The sequence below is a fragment of the Agrilus planipennis genome, unplaced genomic scaffold (assembly GCF_000699045.2).
Source record: "Agrilus planipennis isolate EAB-ADULT unplaced genomic scaffold, Apla_2.0 scaffold189, whole genome shotgun sequence".
NCBI lineage: Eukaryota > Metazoa > Arthropoda > Insecta > Coleoptera > Buprestidae > Agrilus > Agrilus planipennis.
Window position 1 is genome coordinate 78,625 of NW_020439010.1, and position 17,255 is coordinate 95,879.

At 32.8% G+C, this 17,255-nt stretch overlaps 4 protein-coding genes and 1 long non-coding RNA gene across 10 annotated transcripts in view; 2 read left to right on the forward strand and 3 right to left on the reverse strand.

The window, feature by feature from the left end:
- Positions 1 to 2,302: 2,302 nt before the first annotated feature.
- On the reverse strand, positions 2,303 to 7,724 carry LOC108738049 (leucine-rich PPR motif-containing protein, mitochondrial). Of its 2 annotated transcripts, XM_018471272.2 has the most exons (8): positions 7,407 to 7,724; positions 6,999 to 7,180; positions 6,414 to 6,944; positions 4,456 to 6,363; positions 3,831 to 4,373; positions 3,578 to 3,766; positions 3,010 to 3,281; positions 2,303 to 2,933 (listed from the first exon to the last, which is right to left on the reverse strand). In XM_018471272.2, the coding sequence occupies exons 2-8, from the start codon at positions 7,133 to 7,135 to the stop codon at positions 2,425 to 2,427; spliced, it is 4,089 nt and encodes a 1,362-aa protein (XP_018326774.1). In that variant the 5' UTR covers positions 7,136 to 7,180; positions 7,407 to 7,724; the 3' UTR covers positions 2,303 to 2,424. The 2 variants fall into 2 exon arrangements, with proteins under 2 accessions (XP_018326774.1, XP_018326773.1); XM_018471271.1 differs by lacking the exon at positions 7,407 to 7,724 and having other exon boundaries at positions 6,999 to 7,399.
- A 3,583-nt stretch (positions 7,725 to 11,307) lies between these two features.
- LOC108738017 (zinc finger protein 69 homolog) lies at positions 11,308 to 13,570 on the forward strand. Its single transcript, XM_018471226.2, has 5 exons — positions 11,308 to 11,597; positions 11,656 to 11,828; positions 11,887 to 12,366; positions 12,453 to 13,029; positions 13,088 to 13,570. The coding sequence occupies exons 2-5, from the start codon at positions 11,712 to 11,714 to the stop codon at positions 13,450 to 13,452; spliced, it is 1,539 nt and encodes a 512-aa protein (XP_018326728.1). The 5' UTR covers positions 11,308 to 11,597; positions 11,656 to 11,711; the 3' UTR covers positions 13,453 to 13,570.
- Positions 13,571 to 13,599: 29 nt separating this feature from the next.
- On the reverse strand, positions 13,600 to 15,656 carry LOC108738045 (syntaxin-5). Of its 2 annotated transcripts, none has more exons than XM_018471265.2 (5): positions 15,563 to 15,656; positions 15,188 to 15,255; positions 14,748 to 15,126; positions 14,318 to 14,653; positions 13,600 to 14,226 (listed from the first exon to the last, which is right to left on the reverse strand). In XM_018471265.2, the coding sequence occupies exons 3-5, from the start codon at positions 15,118 to 15,120 to the stop codon at positions 13,838 to 13,840; spliced, it is 1,098 nt and encodes a 365-aa protein (XP_018326767.1). In that variant the 5' UTR covers positions 15,121 to 15,126; positions 15,188 to 15,255; positions 15,563 to 15,656; the 3' UTR covers positions 13,600 to 13,837. The 2 variants fall into 2 exon arrangements, with proteins under 2 accessions (XP_018326767.1, XP_018326766.1); XM_018471264.2 differs by lacking the exon at positions 15,563 to 15,656 and adding an exon at positions 15,314 to 15,406.
- The window catches only part of LOC108738047 (electron transfer flavoprotein regulatory factor 1), a 19,144-nt gene continuing 17,320 nt past the window's right edge, over positions 15,432 to 17,255 (forward strand). For 2 of the 4 annotated variants that reach the window (XR_001937938.1, XM_018471267.1), the window contains exons 1-2: positions 15,432 to 15,518; positions 15,572 to 15,792. Coding sequence is in view for 3 of the 4 variants with exons in the window: in XM_018471267.1 (XP_018326769.1) it covers positions 15,480 to 15,518; positions 15,572 to 15,792 (260 nt within the window). In the remaining variant the exon portion in view is untranslated. Of the gene's footprint in view, positions 15,519 to 15,571; positions 15,793 to 15,863; positions 15,948 to 15,991; positions 16,262 to 17,255 lie in introns of those variants that run through there. The other 2 variants (XM_018471268.2, XM_018471266.1) reach the window with 2 other exon arrangements.
- Positions 16,411 to 17,255, reverse strand: LOC112904912. Its single transcript, XR_003231446.1, has 2 exons — positions 17,178 to 17,255; positions 16,411 to 17,078 (listed from the first exon to the last, which is right to left on the reverse strand). It is a non-coding gene; the product is annotated as an uncharacterized LOC112904912 (long non-coding RNA).

Here is a 17,255-nt window from a genome sequence, read left to right on the forward strand (position 1 = left end):
CCCACTTCACACGCGAGAGTCTCGCGTTGATAATGCCCACGTGTGAAGTGGGCGAAACACGTGTTCGCTCATATAAAATTATTTGTGGTAATTAGGGGTGAGTATTCCTTTTAATTTTTTAATTAATATTTACCACAGTCTCCTCCTTCTATTCTGTTTGTATGTCTATTACTTACTCACTGATCCCTGCTTTTAAATATTTAATCTACGCCCCTGATAGGAATACTGAAGAATGAGGGCTGCAATCTTTATACCTAAAACTGCCTACTTTTGTCCCTACGGTTTCTGTTAATTGAACGTCGGTCTATTTGTCCCTGTAGACTACGTGGCGTTGTGTATTATTAGTAGCTCACACCTTACACCCTCCACTTTCTTTTTCTCTGAAACTGTTCGAAATATTTTCTGAATTTTAACTAGGATAAGAAGTTATAACCAGTATAGCATTAGCATCAATATTGTTCAAACTATCTTCGAGTTATCTTTATCTGTCGAACTTTAATCAATCTATCTCAATTTACATAATATTTTCAATTATCAAGTAACAGCAATAATATAGTTAACCATTTCGATTAAGTTAAGTCAGTTTGTATATAGTGTAAAGTACGTTATTAAATATATATACTATAAAAAGGACTATTATTTCATCTCAAAATCGACATCAACATAACAATATCAAGCAAAACTACCTTAATCGTAGTAAAATATTGTTAGGGAAATAAAATAAAGGCGAAATCTATAGTCCACCAGACGATTCGTGCTTTTATTTTTTGGTAAGTTTTTCTATGATTGTTACGATTTCAGCTTTTATAATCGCAGGTATCTCGTACCTATTCTACAACGTACTTTTTTGTTCCATGGGAACTTGGACTATAATAACAATCTTCGTTCCTATCATAAGGTGAACCGTTAGGGTTTGACCATTCGATTTTCAGCTTTTACTATATTGGTTACAAAAATATGCCGTCCTTTTACAAACCAAGATGGTAATGTCTAGTTACATGGTACAAATTATTAACTAGTACAAATACCAAGAATTGAGATGTCTAAAATTACTACGAGGCGGACCTGATTCCATCTAATAGTAAAAAAAAACCTTTTTGCCACTTCCACATTTGCGCCTCACGTCACTGGTTGAAGTGTATTTCTTTTGTTTAGTTGTATAGCAATGTGTTACTAAGAAATCTTTACTTTTGATTGATTTGGTTGGGTTTCATATTTTGTTTACTTTTTTACAAACCTACAAAACTATGCAAAGCAAAGGTTTTTACGCTGAACATACCTACATATATTGATCAAATTAAATACTTACGTATAATTATGACTCTAAATTAACTTGACATAAATTATACAGTAAAAAAGCTAAGGATTTAATTTTTTTCTAAGTTGATTAAATTATTTGTTAAATATGACCTATCTGATATCAATTTACTATGCATTTTTCACATTTCACAATACAGCAAGTTATGACGTTATGGGATTATTGCTTGGGATGGAACTTACATTACACACATAAATTCATTAAATTGCAAGAAAAAATAACCGAATAAATGTTTAACAAACCCAACATTCCTAGTCCCCCTATCATCCGAAAATTTCTTATGGTATTTTATCCCGCTACTGAGAGAAATTTATTTGAACATTCCCAGACTCTCAGAAATTGAATTACCAAAGACAAAAAGGAAGACTGGAAAGAAGAACTTTATATTCCATAAATTATTTGATAAATTCCTAAAATTGCAATAACTATAATAGATTAAAATCATACTGACTAAAATGTATTGAACAAGGGTAATAGCTAGGTGACACATATTTGGGTCGATAATTAATAAAATAATAGCAGTAAATTACAATGTAGACACACCTACACACGATTTTTTGTAACCCATTGAAGGCTACGTAATACATGTAAATATTGAATAAGAAAAGTGAAATAAATATATGTACTGTGATCCTTTTTTTTTTTAATTTTTCGGCTTGGGTTAATTTAACTTAATTTAGTTGTAGACTTTTAGTATGCATTTTTTATGTTAAATTTGGGGTTCACTTGAACTTACTTTGTGTACCTGGTAAAATACAATAAACATTCTTGATCAGCACGCTGAGGTGTACAAAATTTCAAGAAAATCGTAATTGTGCGCCCTAAAGTAATCAATTACTCTTTAATAGATATCTATGTATGAGTATTATTATGTTTATAAGCTTTTTTTAATATAATTTAAAACTCTTGATCAAGTAAATAAATTTTAGCTGGATAAGTATGCTTCTCTGAGAAACATTACCTTCAAAGTAAAACAGTAAGTGATAATTAATTTAAACTTTTTATTAAAAAGAACACAACTACAAAAGAATTATAACATTTGTAACATACGTGGCAATATGCAACGCAAAAGGTACATTTATATAACATTTAATTTTATACTTAAATTAATTCGTCTTAACCTCTACTTCATCCGATGTAGAATCACTGCTGTTGCTACTACTACTGCTACTCTTAATTGCTTTTTTAGCTGGAATAATGTAATTAAAAGGCCTTCCTAACTTGGTATATACTTCTTTAACCCTAAGAACTGCAGTACGATTCAAATTTTCAATGTGCACGTCTTTTAGACATTCTTCAAAAGTTGTTACGACTTCGTTGTTTTTTTCTTTTGCCACTAAAATATCCAACAAGCAGGAATACGCGTTACCCAGAGCACCTTCCGTCACTTGAGCTGTTTTTAAGTGCCTAATTAGTTTTTCTGCAATTATTTCATCTTTGGAGTCCCTGGCATGTTGGATAACCCTTTGAAACATGATTCTGGGTGAGTCTTGAAGGTATTTGTTCCATATTTCTTCAGCTTTGGCTTTATTTTGTTCTGTAAAGTAGTAAGACCACAGAACGTTCATAGGGGCAACTATTCCACGTTCGGCGTATTTAATTGCTAACTTTTCAACTGTAAAAGAAAAAGACATGTAGTACTTACGTAAATTTTTTATGAAAGAACACAATTAAAAAAAGTTTAAACTTACATCTGTCCACTAATTCAGGACATTTTTCCAATATTCCGATGGCACCACCACGGGGAAATTTTTCGGCTACTGCGTTTAAATCGGCATCCGTTGCTTGGTCAAGTTCAGTTTCTAAAGAATCCAAATATTCTGCGGCCTTTCCTGCTACTAAGTAGGCGTGACAAACACGGTTATCAAAAGATACAAGTTTCTTTAAATCAGAATTCAACTTTGCACTGATTGTCTGTAATGTTTCTATATCTCCTTTCTGAGACAATTTATTCAAGAAGAACCTGAAATAAAAGTGAAGAGTTATTAGTAGTAACCTTATAACAGAGTTGGACAGTCTTTCAGAGCATTGCACTTTAAAACGTGCTTTCAATCTTTCCAGGGTGTGAAAGTCAAGCCCCATGAACAAGCAGATTTTTGCAATTTGTAATTCAAAAGGCTAAGTACTTAGGAATTTAAAAATCATTGGTAATTCAAAGACATACATTTTAAAATGTAACAGACTTCAAAAGCTAAAGAGATTGATCTCTTTTGACAAGAGCTTTACCCAGATCTGCTTTATAGAATATATAACACTCACCTAAAAACTCTTAAAACAGGTTTGCTGTTATTATCCAATAAATTTAGTGTCAGCTGGGTGGCTTCAGATAGTCTGTCTTTTTGCACTAACGCTTCTATTAACATGGAGACATCATTGGTAGAAAAAGATTGGAGTTTTTGTTTAGAGATTAGAAGAGCCCTATCTAGATCTCCATTCTTAATAGCAGTCCTGGTGTAGAAGAAAGAAATAAAAAATTACAATAGGTTCTTCTATGGGTGTACTTTTAACATACCAATAATTTGAATTTTCAGTTTTTTGGGGTGGTACTCTTTTCAAAATTTTAACCGTACTGCGTTCATTTGCCGTCGTTTCTTCTGCCAATGAGTTATTAGGAATGGTAAATGGAACAGGAACATTGTTTGCCTTTAGAAATGTTCCTAGCTTATATAAAAATTGATCAGTAGGTGCCATGTCTTCTTCTTGCATTTGCATCCACAGTCCCTGGGCTTTTTCCACATTATTTTGCTTAATGTAACTCAAAAGAAGCTGATGGTAAATGTCGGTACGATTGATATGATTCAAATCTTTTGTGGCTTCTTTCAAACCTTCTAATGGTTTAATAAGACCTTCTTCACGATATCGTTGACAGGCGTTGTTTATTTTATGTGTGCGGCTTTGAAGTCCTGGTGTTTCCAGAATCTTTCGAGCTTGACGTATTCGACCACATTCAACAAAGGCAAAGACCAAGTCATATAAGCTATTAATTTCACCATGAACAGACGTACTCAAGTCAGTTAATTTTTGCAATTTTTCTGCGTCTTCAGCTTGGATCAACCTGAAAACATAAAGAAAGAAATTTCACTTATAAAATTTATACAGAGCAAACCAAAAAAATTCAAAAGTGAAAATTGTAATACCTGCAAGTCAGTTCGTTCTTCCATGGAGTGGCTTTGAACCTATTGCAACATTCTTCAAATTTATCAAGTGCAGATTGTATGTCATTATTAATCAAATGAACCTTTATCAAAGGACCAAGTATCATATTATTCACATCTAAGTAACCATTCTTAAACAATGTATCAAATAAAATTTGGAGTTCCTTAACTTTTCCTTGTTCTGCAAGGTAATTTAATGTTCTAAAGCATAAGGTATTATACCCATACTCGTTTTCATTAGACTGTTCCTTCTTTTGACTTTCCAATAAAGCTATACCTTCATCAAAATGGTCATTTCTAATCAATAAATTTGCAAGTCGAAGTGTTTTACTATTATCCAAATGTTCATCGTTGAACTCTTTAAATTTTTCATAATGTTCAAGAGCTTTATCTAATTTATCATGGTAACAATATAAGTCTATCATTTGGGCATGAGTACCACAAGAATATTGAAAACCTTCAGCTTCCATCTCTGGAAGGAGATTTTCAGCCTTCTCTAATTCTTTAGCACGGCAATATAATGTAAGTAGTTGTCGTTTTTGTCCCAGACATTCCTGATTTTTGGCTTTTAAGTTTTCAACAAGTCTTTCCAATTGCAGTACGTTCATTTTGTGAGAAGGTACATATGATGGGGGTTTTCGAATTAATGGTGCAGGCACAAGTTCTCCCGAAGTAAGTCTATCCAAAAGTTTGGAAATATTATCGTTCATATTCTCCCCTAATTTATCCTGAATTTTTTCTGCAACTGTATTACTTATACTGAGACCTTGTTCTGCAATTCCTTTAAGAACGTCTTCAATTATTTCGGGAAATACGATTCGGTTATTACTCAGATCTAGAATAAAACTACCAATGACTTCATTCTTATCCAGCGACGGTTTCGTTTGTTCGTCTTCATGTAAAACGGTATCTCTTCTTTCTAGATTTTCATAAACGTGTCTTAAGAGATTAACGTAAGAATTAACGTCTTTTGTATTATAGAAAGCATTCGTTAGAGGACGTTTTATTATATTCGGATGGTAGTAAGCATCCACTCTACTCGCTATTATTGCAGCTTCATCAATATCGTTTCGAAGTAATAATGAATGAACGAGGTTACATGCGGAGCTTCCTACAGAAATGTTTGCTTGTCTTAATTTTGATATAATTTCGCTACTTTTGCATTTCAAATTTGGTATAACATAATCTTTTATTGTTTCATAAGTTGCAGAAACATTAAATTTGTTCATTTCCTGTAAAACATTGATTATTTCATCGCCAGTCGGATCACTGGCTTTGGCTACTAAAAGGGGCCAAAAATAGTGTGGTCTTATATCCATGCCTTTGTCTTTCATTTCCTTGAGGATAGGATATGCTATTTTTTCATTAGTCAATTGTAGTGCTGTTTCAGCAGCTACATGTAATCCTCTGTCATTTAAGTTTTCATTTTGTAACCAATTACAAATTTCTATTATTTTCTCTGGACTTCTCCCAATTTTAACTAACTGTTTAATAATAAAATTTCCAGTGGTTTGTAAAGTGCCATCAGCTCTTGTGTTTCTTGACATTGTTTTTAGTATCATTAAAGCCACATCGTCTTGATCTTTGTTAATCAGCCTTAGAATTGTATTTATAGCATCCTGATTATATCCTATTGCCTTTCGGGTCTTCTCTAAAATAAAAGGCACATGATCCTTATGATCACTTATTGCCAAACTGTAGATGACTTCCAATAAATCTTTATCCAGGAGGAATATTTCTTTACTTTCACATTCATCTAATACTTTTTTTATTGCTCCTATGTCACCTGCTTTAGCATAACCACAAAGTAAAGTTGTGTAGGTGTCTTCAGTGGGCTCTAGTCCTGCTTGGGTCATGACTGCAAGTATTCCATGAGCAGATTCCATATCACTAATAAAAATTTTGTTAACTATATAACATTTTTCATAATAGAAACATACCCTGCCTGTGCATGTCCCATGATGAGAGCATTAAAAACACTTTCATTAACAGGTAATTGTTTTTCTCTCATAAATTCAAGGATCCTTGTGGCACCTTCTATATCACCAAGTTGACAGTACCTGGCAATCAATCTTTGATAGGTGACACGATTTGGTTCAATTCCTTTAGATTCCATCTCACTCAAAAATTCAGTAGGTGAAAAAGAATATTCATTTTCCAAATATACCCTCAAAAGTGCATTGTAGTGTGACACATCTACAGGAATATTCAACTTTTGAAGTGTTTGCCATATTTCTTGGACTAATTTCGTTCTTGTTTCTGGAAGTTCCTCTGGTACAAGATTTCCACAACATCGAATGACCAGTAGAGATTGTGAAGTAGTAGCAGTACGTGAATTACGTAATTCTTCCAGAATGTCTTCAATATCTTGTCGGGATATTCGGCCTGTTCGACGTACCCCTTGATCGATTTTACGTAAACCATATTCAAGGCTTGAATCATGTTGAACTGTCGCCTGTGTTGCTAACGATCTATGATCATAAAAAATTGCAATGGTAGGCAATATATTATACAATATGATTTACCTTGGTAAAGATTGACAAATACAGTGATTTGAGCCAAGTACATTGTAATCAAACTCTCGAGGTGGATTAATAACAACATGACGAGCAAATCCCGCTATATAACGTGCAAACTTAGAAGAACGAAGAATGCAAGACATATCTGTTATATAATGGGCTTTTACGCGCTTTTATTGTATTTAATTCTGTAAAATAGGGAAATAGTTGTGTAATTTTCTGTTTAACCAAGATACGGTGACTTTAATGGAAATTTGAGGTTAGTAGATAGATTGGTTAGTACCTTAGGTTAGTACGGTTAGTTTCATAGATAATAAATAGTAGTAATCATAGGTAGTAATAGTATGAATTATTAGTACGATATCATAGATTAAAGGATGATTATTAAATGTATCAGTCACGTGAATCTGGCACCTGATATAAATAATCCTCCGATTTAAACTTTACTGGTTCTAAACATAGGTTCTAAATATGTAACAGTAAGTAGGGTAATTGTGTGTCCATTAATTTCATTAAAGAAAAAGGAAAATCCTTCCAAGTGTAGGTGGAAATAATGTCGATTTATTAAAAAACTACTGAAGATATCATAATTTAATTGACGCCAATCGCGTCATTTCTGTTTAAAGGTTGAGCTATTATGGAAAACAGAATTTATCTTTATATTATTTATTAGTAATAATACTTAATTTTTCCATGGCATTATTTTGAACATATCTATGATTCACTAGTGGCGCACGCTAATACTAATATCAATGAAAAATTTAGTATTATACTTATATTACTAACTAGCTGTCCCTGCAGACTTCGTACTGCCCCAATCGATATATAAAAGACCTAAATTTTTGTATAAAATAAACTTAGTTGACAAATGTCAAATATTATGGTTGCGTTCAGAAATTTAATTTGACAGAACTTAAGATTTATCAATCTACATAAAAATAATCTGAAAGATAGTTAACAACTTTCATATTTATTCACCTTTTAAACCTTCCCTGGACTTCCACAAATAATTCAAGACCAAAATTAGCCAAATCGGTCCAGCCGTTATCGAGTTTTAGCGTGACTAACGAACAGCAATTCATTTTTATATATATAGATAAATAATATAAAGATAAATTCCGCTTACCATAATAGCTTACTCGTCAAGCACAAATGACGTGCAATCGATTGACGTCAATCAAATTATAGCATTTTCAACAGTTTTTGAATAAACTGGCATTGAATTTCCACCTGCACTCGAAACAATTTTCCTTCTTTTAAGCACAATTAATGGACGCACTATTATGCTACTTAGATATTCAGAACCCGCAAATGACGCGCAATATAAAATCTAAATATATGTATAAAATGCTAATGTGCGTAGAGTAAAGACAGGGTTTTCTCTATCACCACCAACTCCTATCAACTTCCCGTTGGGGTGGTAAATACCCCTTGGTCTCCTGCTGAAAGCAAGGGTGTTTGGTCGCGGTGGGTGGAAGTGAATGGCGAAAATGTGAAAAAATACATATCTGTCCTTTTCTAACTTGTGGGACCTTTTGGAAAGTTCTAGAAATTTCTTAAATGATCCAGAAAACTCCAGAATGTATGCAAATGTTACAATCGATCTAGAATGTTCTAAAAATTTTTGGAAGGATTTAGAATGTTCCAAATTATGTGCAACTGTTAAAATCGATATGAAATGTTCCAGAAAGTTCTAGAAATATCTGGAAAGTTCGACTCAGGAAACCGGGGGTAACTCTCTCAATATCTCAGATAGAAATCTATATTATCTACGTTAAGAAGTGGATCCTTAAATGTTTTAAATACCATTAAACATGCGATGTATTTTAACCCGAGCAACGCCGGGTTTCGCTGCTAGTAAATTATAAAATTGTCCTTAAACTCTTGCTTCGAATGTAAATACACAGAACAACGGATGGTGTTACGAATCAAATAAAATTTTCATTTTCGGCGAAACGTGGTTCCTTACAAGAAATGTTTTTTTAGGTAATGAAGATAAGATTCGCATTCAGTAAAACTAATGTTTATATACAGGACGTTCAAAAGCTTGTGCAATAAAAGGAATTAAAATACATCAAATATCAATGAGCACTACACTACAAGCGAGAAAGATAAATTAGTCATTAAGTTGAATTTTTTGATCGATAGAGAAAACGTTATTTCTTTTTGCCTGTAATATTTATATTCGGGATTGTTTAACTTGTCCTACCAATAAACGTGCTTATTACGATAATGTTTATTTAAATTAAATTGAGTGCTATAGAATTATCACAAATTTTGCACAAAACCGGCATTTTGGATAAAAACAAGATTTACAAAACAACAACTAATAACTGAAACCAAGGATACTCTAAAGGGTGATGCTGTGATACTAAATAATAACACACCTTTAACGTATTTCTTATTTCTAGAGATTAAATAGTACAGCTAGATTCATTTATATAGTCAATATGCCCAAATCGTTACACGCGCGCCGCGAAACTCATCACTCTTCTTATTCTCCCGATCTGTCCCGATCATAGATAATAGGTCCCGATCGATGATCCTCTTCGCAAACCGAGACCTTGAGGTCGGCAACCCTATCATAGATGTGCGTTTTCTCGTCGCTGGTCTTGGCAGATGCATGACGGAAGACGAACACCACAATACCATTGATGATGTAACTTCAAATCATCGACGTTTACTAATGGACATGCCTTAGCGGTCAGAATTGTGGTACAACAAAAGAAAGAGATGGAACGAAGTTTCGGACAATATCCATCTCTCTCACGATAGTGCGTAAGCGTATCATGAAAGAGATAGCACTAGTCCGAAACCATACGCCATCTCCCTCACTTTTCGAGCCAAGAAATTATTACAACGACATACGGCTAAGGCACGTTCATTAATATATTACCTCAAGGTATTGAGGAGAAATTGCTGCTGTTGTCACACCTTCGTCGGGAATCGAAACCGGGACCTTTGACTTTAAGCAACAATGCTCTGATCACTAAGCTTGATACTCCACCCAACTATTTACACTACACATTTATTTGAATAATCTATATTCCTCCTGGCTTATTTATACATCAGCCATCGATGAGACAACTGAAAGAACTCCAGCCAGCGTTTTATACGGGAAAGAACTTGGTTTGCCGGCGCACTATCTTCTTCTCTTAATTCTTCTTTCACTTTTTCTTGAGCTGTTTTAATTCTTTTTCTATTTTTATGTCACATTATTACTGCTTCCATTTTATATTTCATTTCTTCTTGTCCCTTTTCCATTTACAATTTTATTTCTTTTTGTGCAGTTTTCATGTATGCTTCCATATGCCATTAAAGCCATCATTTGTTCCTTCATTTTTTAAAAAGAAAGAGGGTGTACATAGGATTTGTAGATTTAGAAAAAGCTTTTGACAATGGGACAAAATGTTAAATATACTTAAAAATGTAGGGATCAGTTACAATGATAGAAGAATGATACTTAGTTTGTATAAAGAGCAACAGGCAGTTATAGAGCTAGGGCTGCAACGTAGAGAAGTAAGTATTAGGAAGGAAGTCAGACAGGGATGCACACTGTCCCCGCTATTATTATAATTTAAGATTGGTCTTCATAATTACTAAATTATGATCGCTATCTGTATCTGCTCCTGGATAACTTCTACAGTCCTTCACTTGATTTTTAAATCTTTGCCTAACAAGTATGTAATCAAACTGATATCTCCCTAAATCACCTGGCATCTTCCACGTATAGCGCCTCCTAACGTGATGGTTTAATAAAGTAAAGTATTCGCGACGGTTAAGTTATGTTTATCGCAAAATACTATTAGCTTATCTCCCCCATCATTTCTATTGCTTAATCCAAAAGAACCTGCTATTGCACCTTTACCTTCACCTATTACTGCGTTGAAATCTCCTAAAACTATTAGGTTTTCCTGTTCTTTCACTAAACTTAACAGGTCTTCTATATCTGCATAAAATGGCTTCTACGTCTTCGTCACTGTAAGATGATGTAGGCATGTAGAGTGACACTAATACCGTTCTTAGTGGCTTTGAGTTTAATTTAACCATAATTATCCTATCGTTTTTTGTAAATAACGACGTTTACTAATGGACATGCCTTAGCGGTCAGAATTGCAGTACAACAAAAGAAAGAGATGGAACGAAGTTTCGGACAATATCTATCTCTCTCACGATAGTGCGTAAGCGTGTCATGAAAGAGATAACACTAGTCCGAAACCATACGCCATCTCTCTCACTTTTCGAACCAAGAAATTATTACAAGGACTTACGGCTAAGGCACGTCCATTATTATATGTCTATGAAACATAGGAACATCATAGGAAAGAGTTAAGTAGTAGTATCAAAACAGTATTTATTTCTCTAATCTATGGTAATGATCAGTAGTGATATGGTAGTGATGATTGTTTTTAGATATCTTCGCTTCGCATTAAGTTACTCCTATCTTGGTTCTTCTTGATATCACTTTAAAAATAACTGTTGTTAATGACAACAACCAACAACAACTTATAACTTTGGGCTCGAGACGAAAAGGAAAAAGTCGTGCAAATGCAGAGGATACTGTACGTTCCGGGTTGTGTATTGGGGAACGGGGAAATATAATGTGTATGCACTCCATTGTAGTTAGTTGTTAGTTTAACTTAGTATGACTGTTACTTGTTAGCTTTAACCTGAAACGTATTTAACAAAATACTTAAATGAAGACAAGTAATTAGAATAATGACTCAAAAAGTAAATATTTGTCGATTTTGTTTATCAGAATCAAACAGCGTGCTTCAAATACTTCGCAGTGAGCATAACATTGCGGAAAAGGTAGAACAACTTACATCAATTAAGGTTATTTATATATTTTCTTCAATGTAAGCTATAAAAACTGCTAATTTAAACTTTGCAGATCTTGAGTAATGATAAATTGCCCAAAACAAGTTGCTTAAAATGCATTGAAAATATCAACAGAGCTTACAAAATCAGACAGAACATAATAATAGCTCACAGATGTCTACAACAAAAATATTACCAAATTTGTAGAAATGCTGTTAGAAACAGTTCCCCTCAGCAAGAATGTATTAATAAATCGTCTATTAAATCTCCAAATGCTCCAGAAAAGCCTGCTATTCAGGTTGGTAAAATAAATCCATCTAACCAATCAAACATCACAGAAAGTGGAGATTCTACTTTAGACAGTCCATTTGAGACAGTATTCCTTCCCAGAGTGAGTAAAGGTGAGAATGAAGTCACTATCAATATAGATGAAATAACTGAGGCTGAAGAGCAAAGGATTATAAAAAAAGCAGGATCTATAGCTGATGTTGTTAAACAGAGTGAAAAGCACAAATTTATACAACAGAGGTTACATCAACAGAAACTACAGCAAGTAAGTCAAAGCCTTTTTTTAATATTTTTAGAAATAGTTTTACATTATTTGATAGTCAAGTCTTTAGTTAATGTGATATTCAACAGTACCATCTACGACTTTTGCAACAACAGAGAATTCATTTGGCAAGGATCCAATTGCAACAACAACGTTTACAAAAACTTCCATTGACACAGCAAAAAAGACAATTAGAACTGCAGAGATTGCAGCAGTTGCAAAGACAAAAGTTTAACATACAACAGAAACAAAGACAAATTTCTGCTGCACTAAAGCAAACCTTTAACACTCCAAGTAATAAAGTCGAAAAATCGAGTCCTCTTCCTCAAAAAGCGCCACTTTTACCAAGAAAATGTGAAGTATGTGTTGAGACATTTGATGATGATTATGCATATAAGTTGCACATGAAAAAGCACCAGAGCAAGACCTGTGACCTCTGTAATGTTACTATTCGTGCAGACAATTTTAAAAAGCATATGGATAATGTCCACAAAGATGAACCAGCCGTTTGTGAAGTTTGTGGCAAAGTGGCCAAAAATAAAGAAAGTCTAAGGGGACACATGTACTATATTCATCTTAACAGGAAGACATTTCAATGTGAACATTGTAATAAATATTTCCAATCAAAACATGGGTATTTGCATCATTTGAAGAAAACTCATTTAGGTAAGAAAGAAAAGAATATTATTTTTAAGATTCACATTATACCAGTTGTTTGTTGTAGGTATTAGAAACCAACAATGTGATATATGTGGAAAAAAGTTTTATTCTAATTATGATCTGAAAAAGCACATTAATATGACTCACAAAGGCTCAAGGCCACACATTTGTCCCTATTGCAGTAAGGGCTTTTCTAGTACCAACGCACGAAAAGTGCATATGCGTCAACACACCTTAGAAACTCCATACAAATGTGAAGAATGTGGAGGTGGTTTTCGGCAAAAAGTTTCTCTTAAAACTCATATGAAATCTAAACACAATTTAGATTTGAAGGAGGTGGAAGCTACCCAGATAAAATTAAGTAGCGAGGAAGTCAAAGTTGAAGAAGAAACAGTTTGGAAAAAGGATTATTCATCGGATTCAAAATAATCTCCATACTCTTTTTTTTATTTTTAAGTGATGTATAATTTCTTTGCTTATGCAGCTAATTTTTTCTTATTGTTGCTTTAGCAATATAGGAAATTCTATTGAATACATAATAAGTGTATTTTCTACATATACTTTAAACGCAAGCAGTGGTTTTTAAAAAACTATTTATTCACTTTAAAATATAGACGAATATAACGTAACATTTTTATAACGAGTGCTTTATGTTTTAAAATTTAATATTACAGAATGTTTAATTATATTTAAAGTTGAAACTTTGAAAAACAATTTTCTCAAAAGAGTAATTTAATTTCCGAAGTTTTTTTTAAGAAATATAAATGTTATCATTCACTTTTATTTAAAAAATTACTCTTCATGAACTCATTCATTATGCAACAAAAACCACGAAAAATATGAAGAAAAGAATTAGTACAGCAAATATTTTTATCATTAACCATCTGTTGTTAGTTACTGATCGAAAATATTTCAGAATTTGAGCATGAGCTGCTTCAATGTTAAGTTCCGCGTCCTGGACATTAGTATCGATCCTTTCAACCATTTCTTCCTGTTCTTTCACCATATGTGCTAGCTGTTGGAAAATTCCACCCAATTCTACTATAGTTGACTCAATATTTTGCATAGTTTCTGCTCTTTCACGTAAATAATTGTCTGTTTCATCATAATATATAGCTGCCTGCATCTGGGTACTTTTAGGAACCAAGGGAGCATTCTCCAAATTTATACTAACTTGGTCCTGCTCTTGAAGTAAAACACTACCTGAATTTAAAATAAATATTTAGATACAGCAACTTGCCTTGACCCATTTTTCATACATAAATGAATAAATACATTAAAAACTGATATTAACCTTGATGATACCCAGAAACAGTAGAAGGAGGTAAACTACTACTCAAGGGCACTTGTGAAAATTGTTCTCTTCTGTTTTTCTGATGTTTCAAGTTCTCTGTTCGAACTTCCAAAATTTGTTTAAAGTCTGTTGACATGGATGCTAACTTAGATTGCAGAGCTAAGACTACACTGCTAGCATGAGACTGTAAATGCTTGCCACTTTGTTTTTGGCTTTTGGAGACATCTTGCAATTGGGCAATTTGTTGATTTAAACTATTTAAATCACCTTTAATGATATATGTTAATTCCTGTATTTCAGCTGAACGATCGTCAAAAAGAGACTTTCTTTTAGCCACTACAATACAAAAAATTATAAACAACATATACAAAACTGACTATTAACAGATAATTTTTGGTATAATAGTAGGTAATAGGCAATGTATGCTTACACAATGTAAGTTTTTCAAGTTTTGCATAAGTGTTAGCTATATTTTTTCCAACATTTCTTGCAATGAGCATAAATTCTGAATGTCCCTGGATCACTTTTGCTTTCCTTGGATCTTTTACAGCAACAGCCCTTGAAATATTGCGACCTTGTAGTGACCTTATGGTATTTACAAATTCACTTGTTCTATCCCTTGAAGTCATAACAGCTTCCGGTTCAGTAATATCTTCTATAAAATTATCACTATCTAGCTTATCTTCAAGTTCATAATTACTGTAACTGTAAAAGTTGGATTTTTGTTGAGACCATGAACCACGATCTCCTACAATAACCGTTGTTTCTGTTTCTGAACCAGTTCTTCGTCTCCTAGGGTGCATTGCATTCTTATTAACAGAAAATTAAACAAAACAAAACTTGAGTACTCCTTTAAGAATGAACTGTTACCAGTGTATTAAATTAATCCAATCAAATCATCTTACGATTTTGATAAGGATAAAGTAATTATGAAGCATCTAAAATATTAGACAAAATAAGTAAAATAATCAACTTTTTTTAACTTGTTTAAGGTACTTTATTATATTACACGTCACTCAATCTTTAGTTCTTGTTGGTTAAACAAACGTCATTTTCGATTTTACGTCAGGAAATTCAAAAATTAAATATAACTGTTCTTGAATTTGTGCACGAGTCTGTCGTAAAATGTTTATTTATATATTACTTTTGTGATATATTCATCATGTCATTAAGAAGTAAAGTAATCACTTTATATAAGAATGTAATCAATGAATAACTATTTTTGGATCTTTCTGTTTGACTTACTGATTTTAGCTGTTACATCTTGGAAAGGATTGGCCAACGGGGTATGACTTTTTTAGACATAGACTTCATAAGGCATTCACAAAAAATAAGGACGTTAATGATCCCGAAGAAATTAAAAAATTAATTAAGCATGGAGAATTTGTACAAAAAGAAATTGAAGCATTGTATATGTTGAAAAAGTATAGAACATTAAAGAGAAGATATAACATAGGAAACAACAGTCCACAGCAGTAAGATAATTTGTATAAAATTTACTCAATTATATTTAACATATACTTAATACTTTTATGATTTATGTTAGAATTAGAAAACCTTATAAAGCATAATTATTTACCATTGGACCTTAGTGGTCAATTAAATAAGGAACTCTTGGGGATGGGTAATGGTAAGGGCACTGTAATATTATGTTAACTTTTAATATTTATTCAGATAAGTCGTAGAAAAAATGACTAATTTATGGTAAAAAACCGATATTTTTCGACTGACGCAACCGTAGACGGTACGCCACTGATGCGACCTTTGTATGCTATCATAGATAATAGACATAGATAATAGATCTACAAAGGGTAATAGATGGTCAACTCGAAATGCGCCGATTTGCGCGCCCTCCGGCAGGTGTAGTCAATACTAAATAAAAAAGGCGCGCACTTTAAATTTGTTAGTTACTTATTGTTTTTCGTAATGTATAAGTTAAAGTGAAAAATGGATAAGAAACAATGTATTTTCCTTTTTTATAAAAGAAAAGACATTGTCTCTTTTGTAAAAAAGGAAATACATTGTTACTTGTCCATTTTTCACCTTAACATAAGAATTTGGGAATTTTAAAGTGTAAAAGTAATAATAAGTGAAATAGTAAAAAAAATTTATTGAATGTTAACAAATACACTTGTACAAAATAAAATATTTTATGTAATTTGAAGAGACAATTGAGGAAATAGAAAAGGCCACAAAACAGAAGAAACAGTAATACAGTTTAACAATTTTTAACTAAAACCTTTCAATAATGTACAATTAACATTTTGAACACAAGATAATTAATAATGAAGGTAAAAAATAGTTGTAGCAACTTACGTGTTCAGATAGAAATTGATGCCGAACACTGAAACAATATTGAAGAAAAGGGGTTGTAAACAATTCCAAATTACTTAATACCAGCGAGTGGGTAGTGGAAATAAATGGCTATTCCGCCCATCTGAGAACACCAGCAATAAAAGTCATTAGATCGTTTAGTTTTTTTTTTTTTTTTTTTTTTGTGGAAGAGGGGAAATCTTCGAAAGACACCCAGCCGTCCGTACGACTGGGTAGTGTTGGATTCCCTCACAGGAGGACCTACCAACTAAAATCCCTCTCCCGTATAATAGGTTTTGCTAGGAATGGTACACCTAAAAATAAAGAATTAATAATAAAAATCTTTACATGGTACATACGAAATGCTGTGGTAAGTAATTTTTGCAGAAGCGTCATGCAGAAGGATGGATCGAAGTCAAAACTGAAGAAGGAACGTCATCGTTGGTGACTGTGAAAATAATGCAAATTATTGTTACAAAATACCTTGTAAAAAGTCCCAAGTATGCATAAAAATTGAATATTACTGAAACTATTCAGCAACATTTACCAAAAACTGTGTTAGGACAAATTAAAGGGATGCTAGTAGAGTGGCGAAAATTATCTCTGACTGTGAAATCTGTAAAAA

Bases quoted from the DNA above. Each gene is read 5' to 3' on its own strand.
- LOC108738049 (XM_018471272.2), bottom strand. From the start codon at position 7,135: ATGTCTTGCATTCTTCGTTCTTCTAAGTTTGCACGTTATATAGCGGGA. The intron at 4,374-4,455 runs GTATTACAATTT...TTATGTTTTCAG, and splicing joins AAGAACGAACTGACTTGCAG to GTTGATCCAAGCTGAAGACG. The intron at 3,282-3,577 runs GTGAGTGTTATA...CTTTTATTTCAG, and splicing joins CCTGTTTTAAGAGTTTTTAG to GTTCTTCTTGAATAAATTGT.
- LOC108738017 (XM_018471226.2), top strand. From the start codon at position 11,712: ATGACTCAAAAAGTAAATATTTGTCGATTTTGTTTATCAGAATCAAAC. The intron at 11,829-11,886 runs GTTATTTATATA...TAAACTTTGCAG, and splicing joins AACAACTTACATCAATTAAG to ATCTTGAGTAATGATAAATT. The intron at 13,030-13,087 runs GTAAGAAAGAAA...TGTTTGTTGTAG, and splicing joins TTTGAAGAAAACTCATTTAG to GTATTAGAAACCAACAATGT.
- LOC108738045 (XM_018471265.2), bottom strand. From the start codon at position 15,120: ATGCACCCTAGGAGACGAAGAACTGGTTCAGAAACAGAAACAACGGTT. The intron at 14,654-14,747 runs GTAAGCATACAT...TTTGTATTGTAG, and splicing joins ACTTGAAAAACTTACATTGT to TGGCTAAAAGAAAGTCTCTT. The intron at 14,227-14,317 runs GTTAATATCAGT...TTTTAAATTCAG, and splicing joins TGTTTCTGGGTATCATCAAG to GTAGTGTTTTACTTCAAGAG.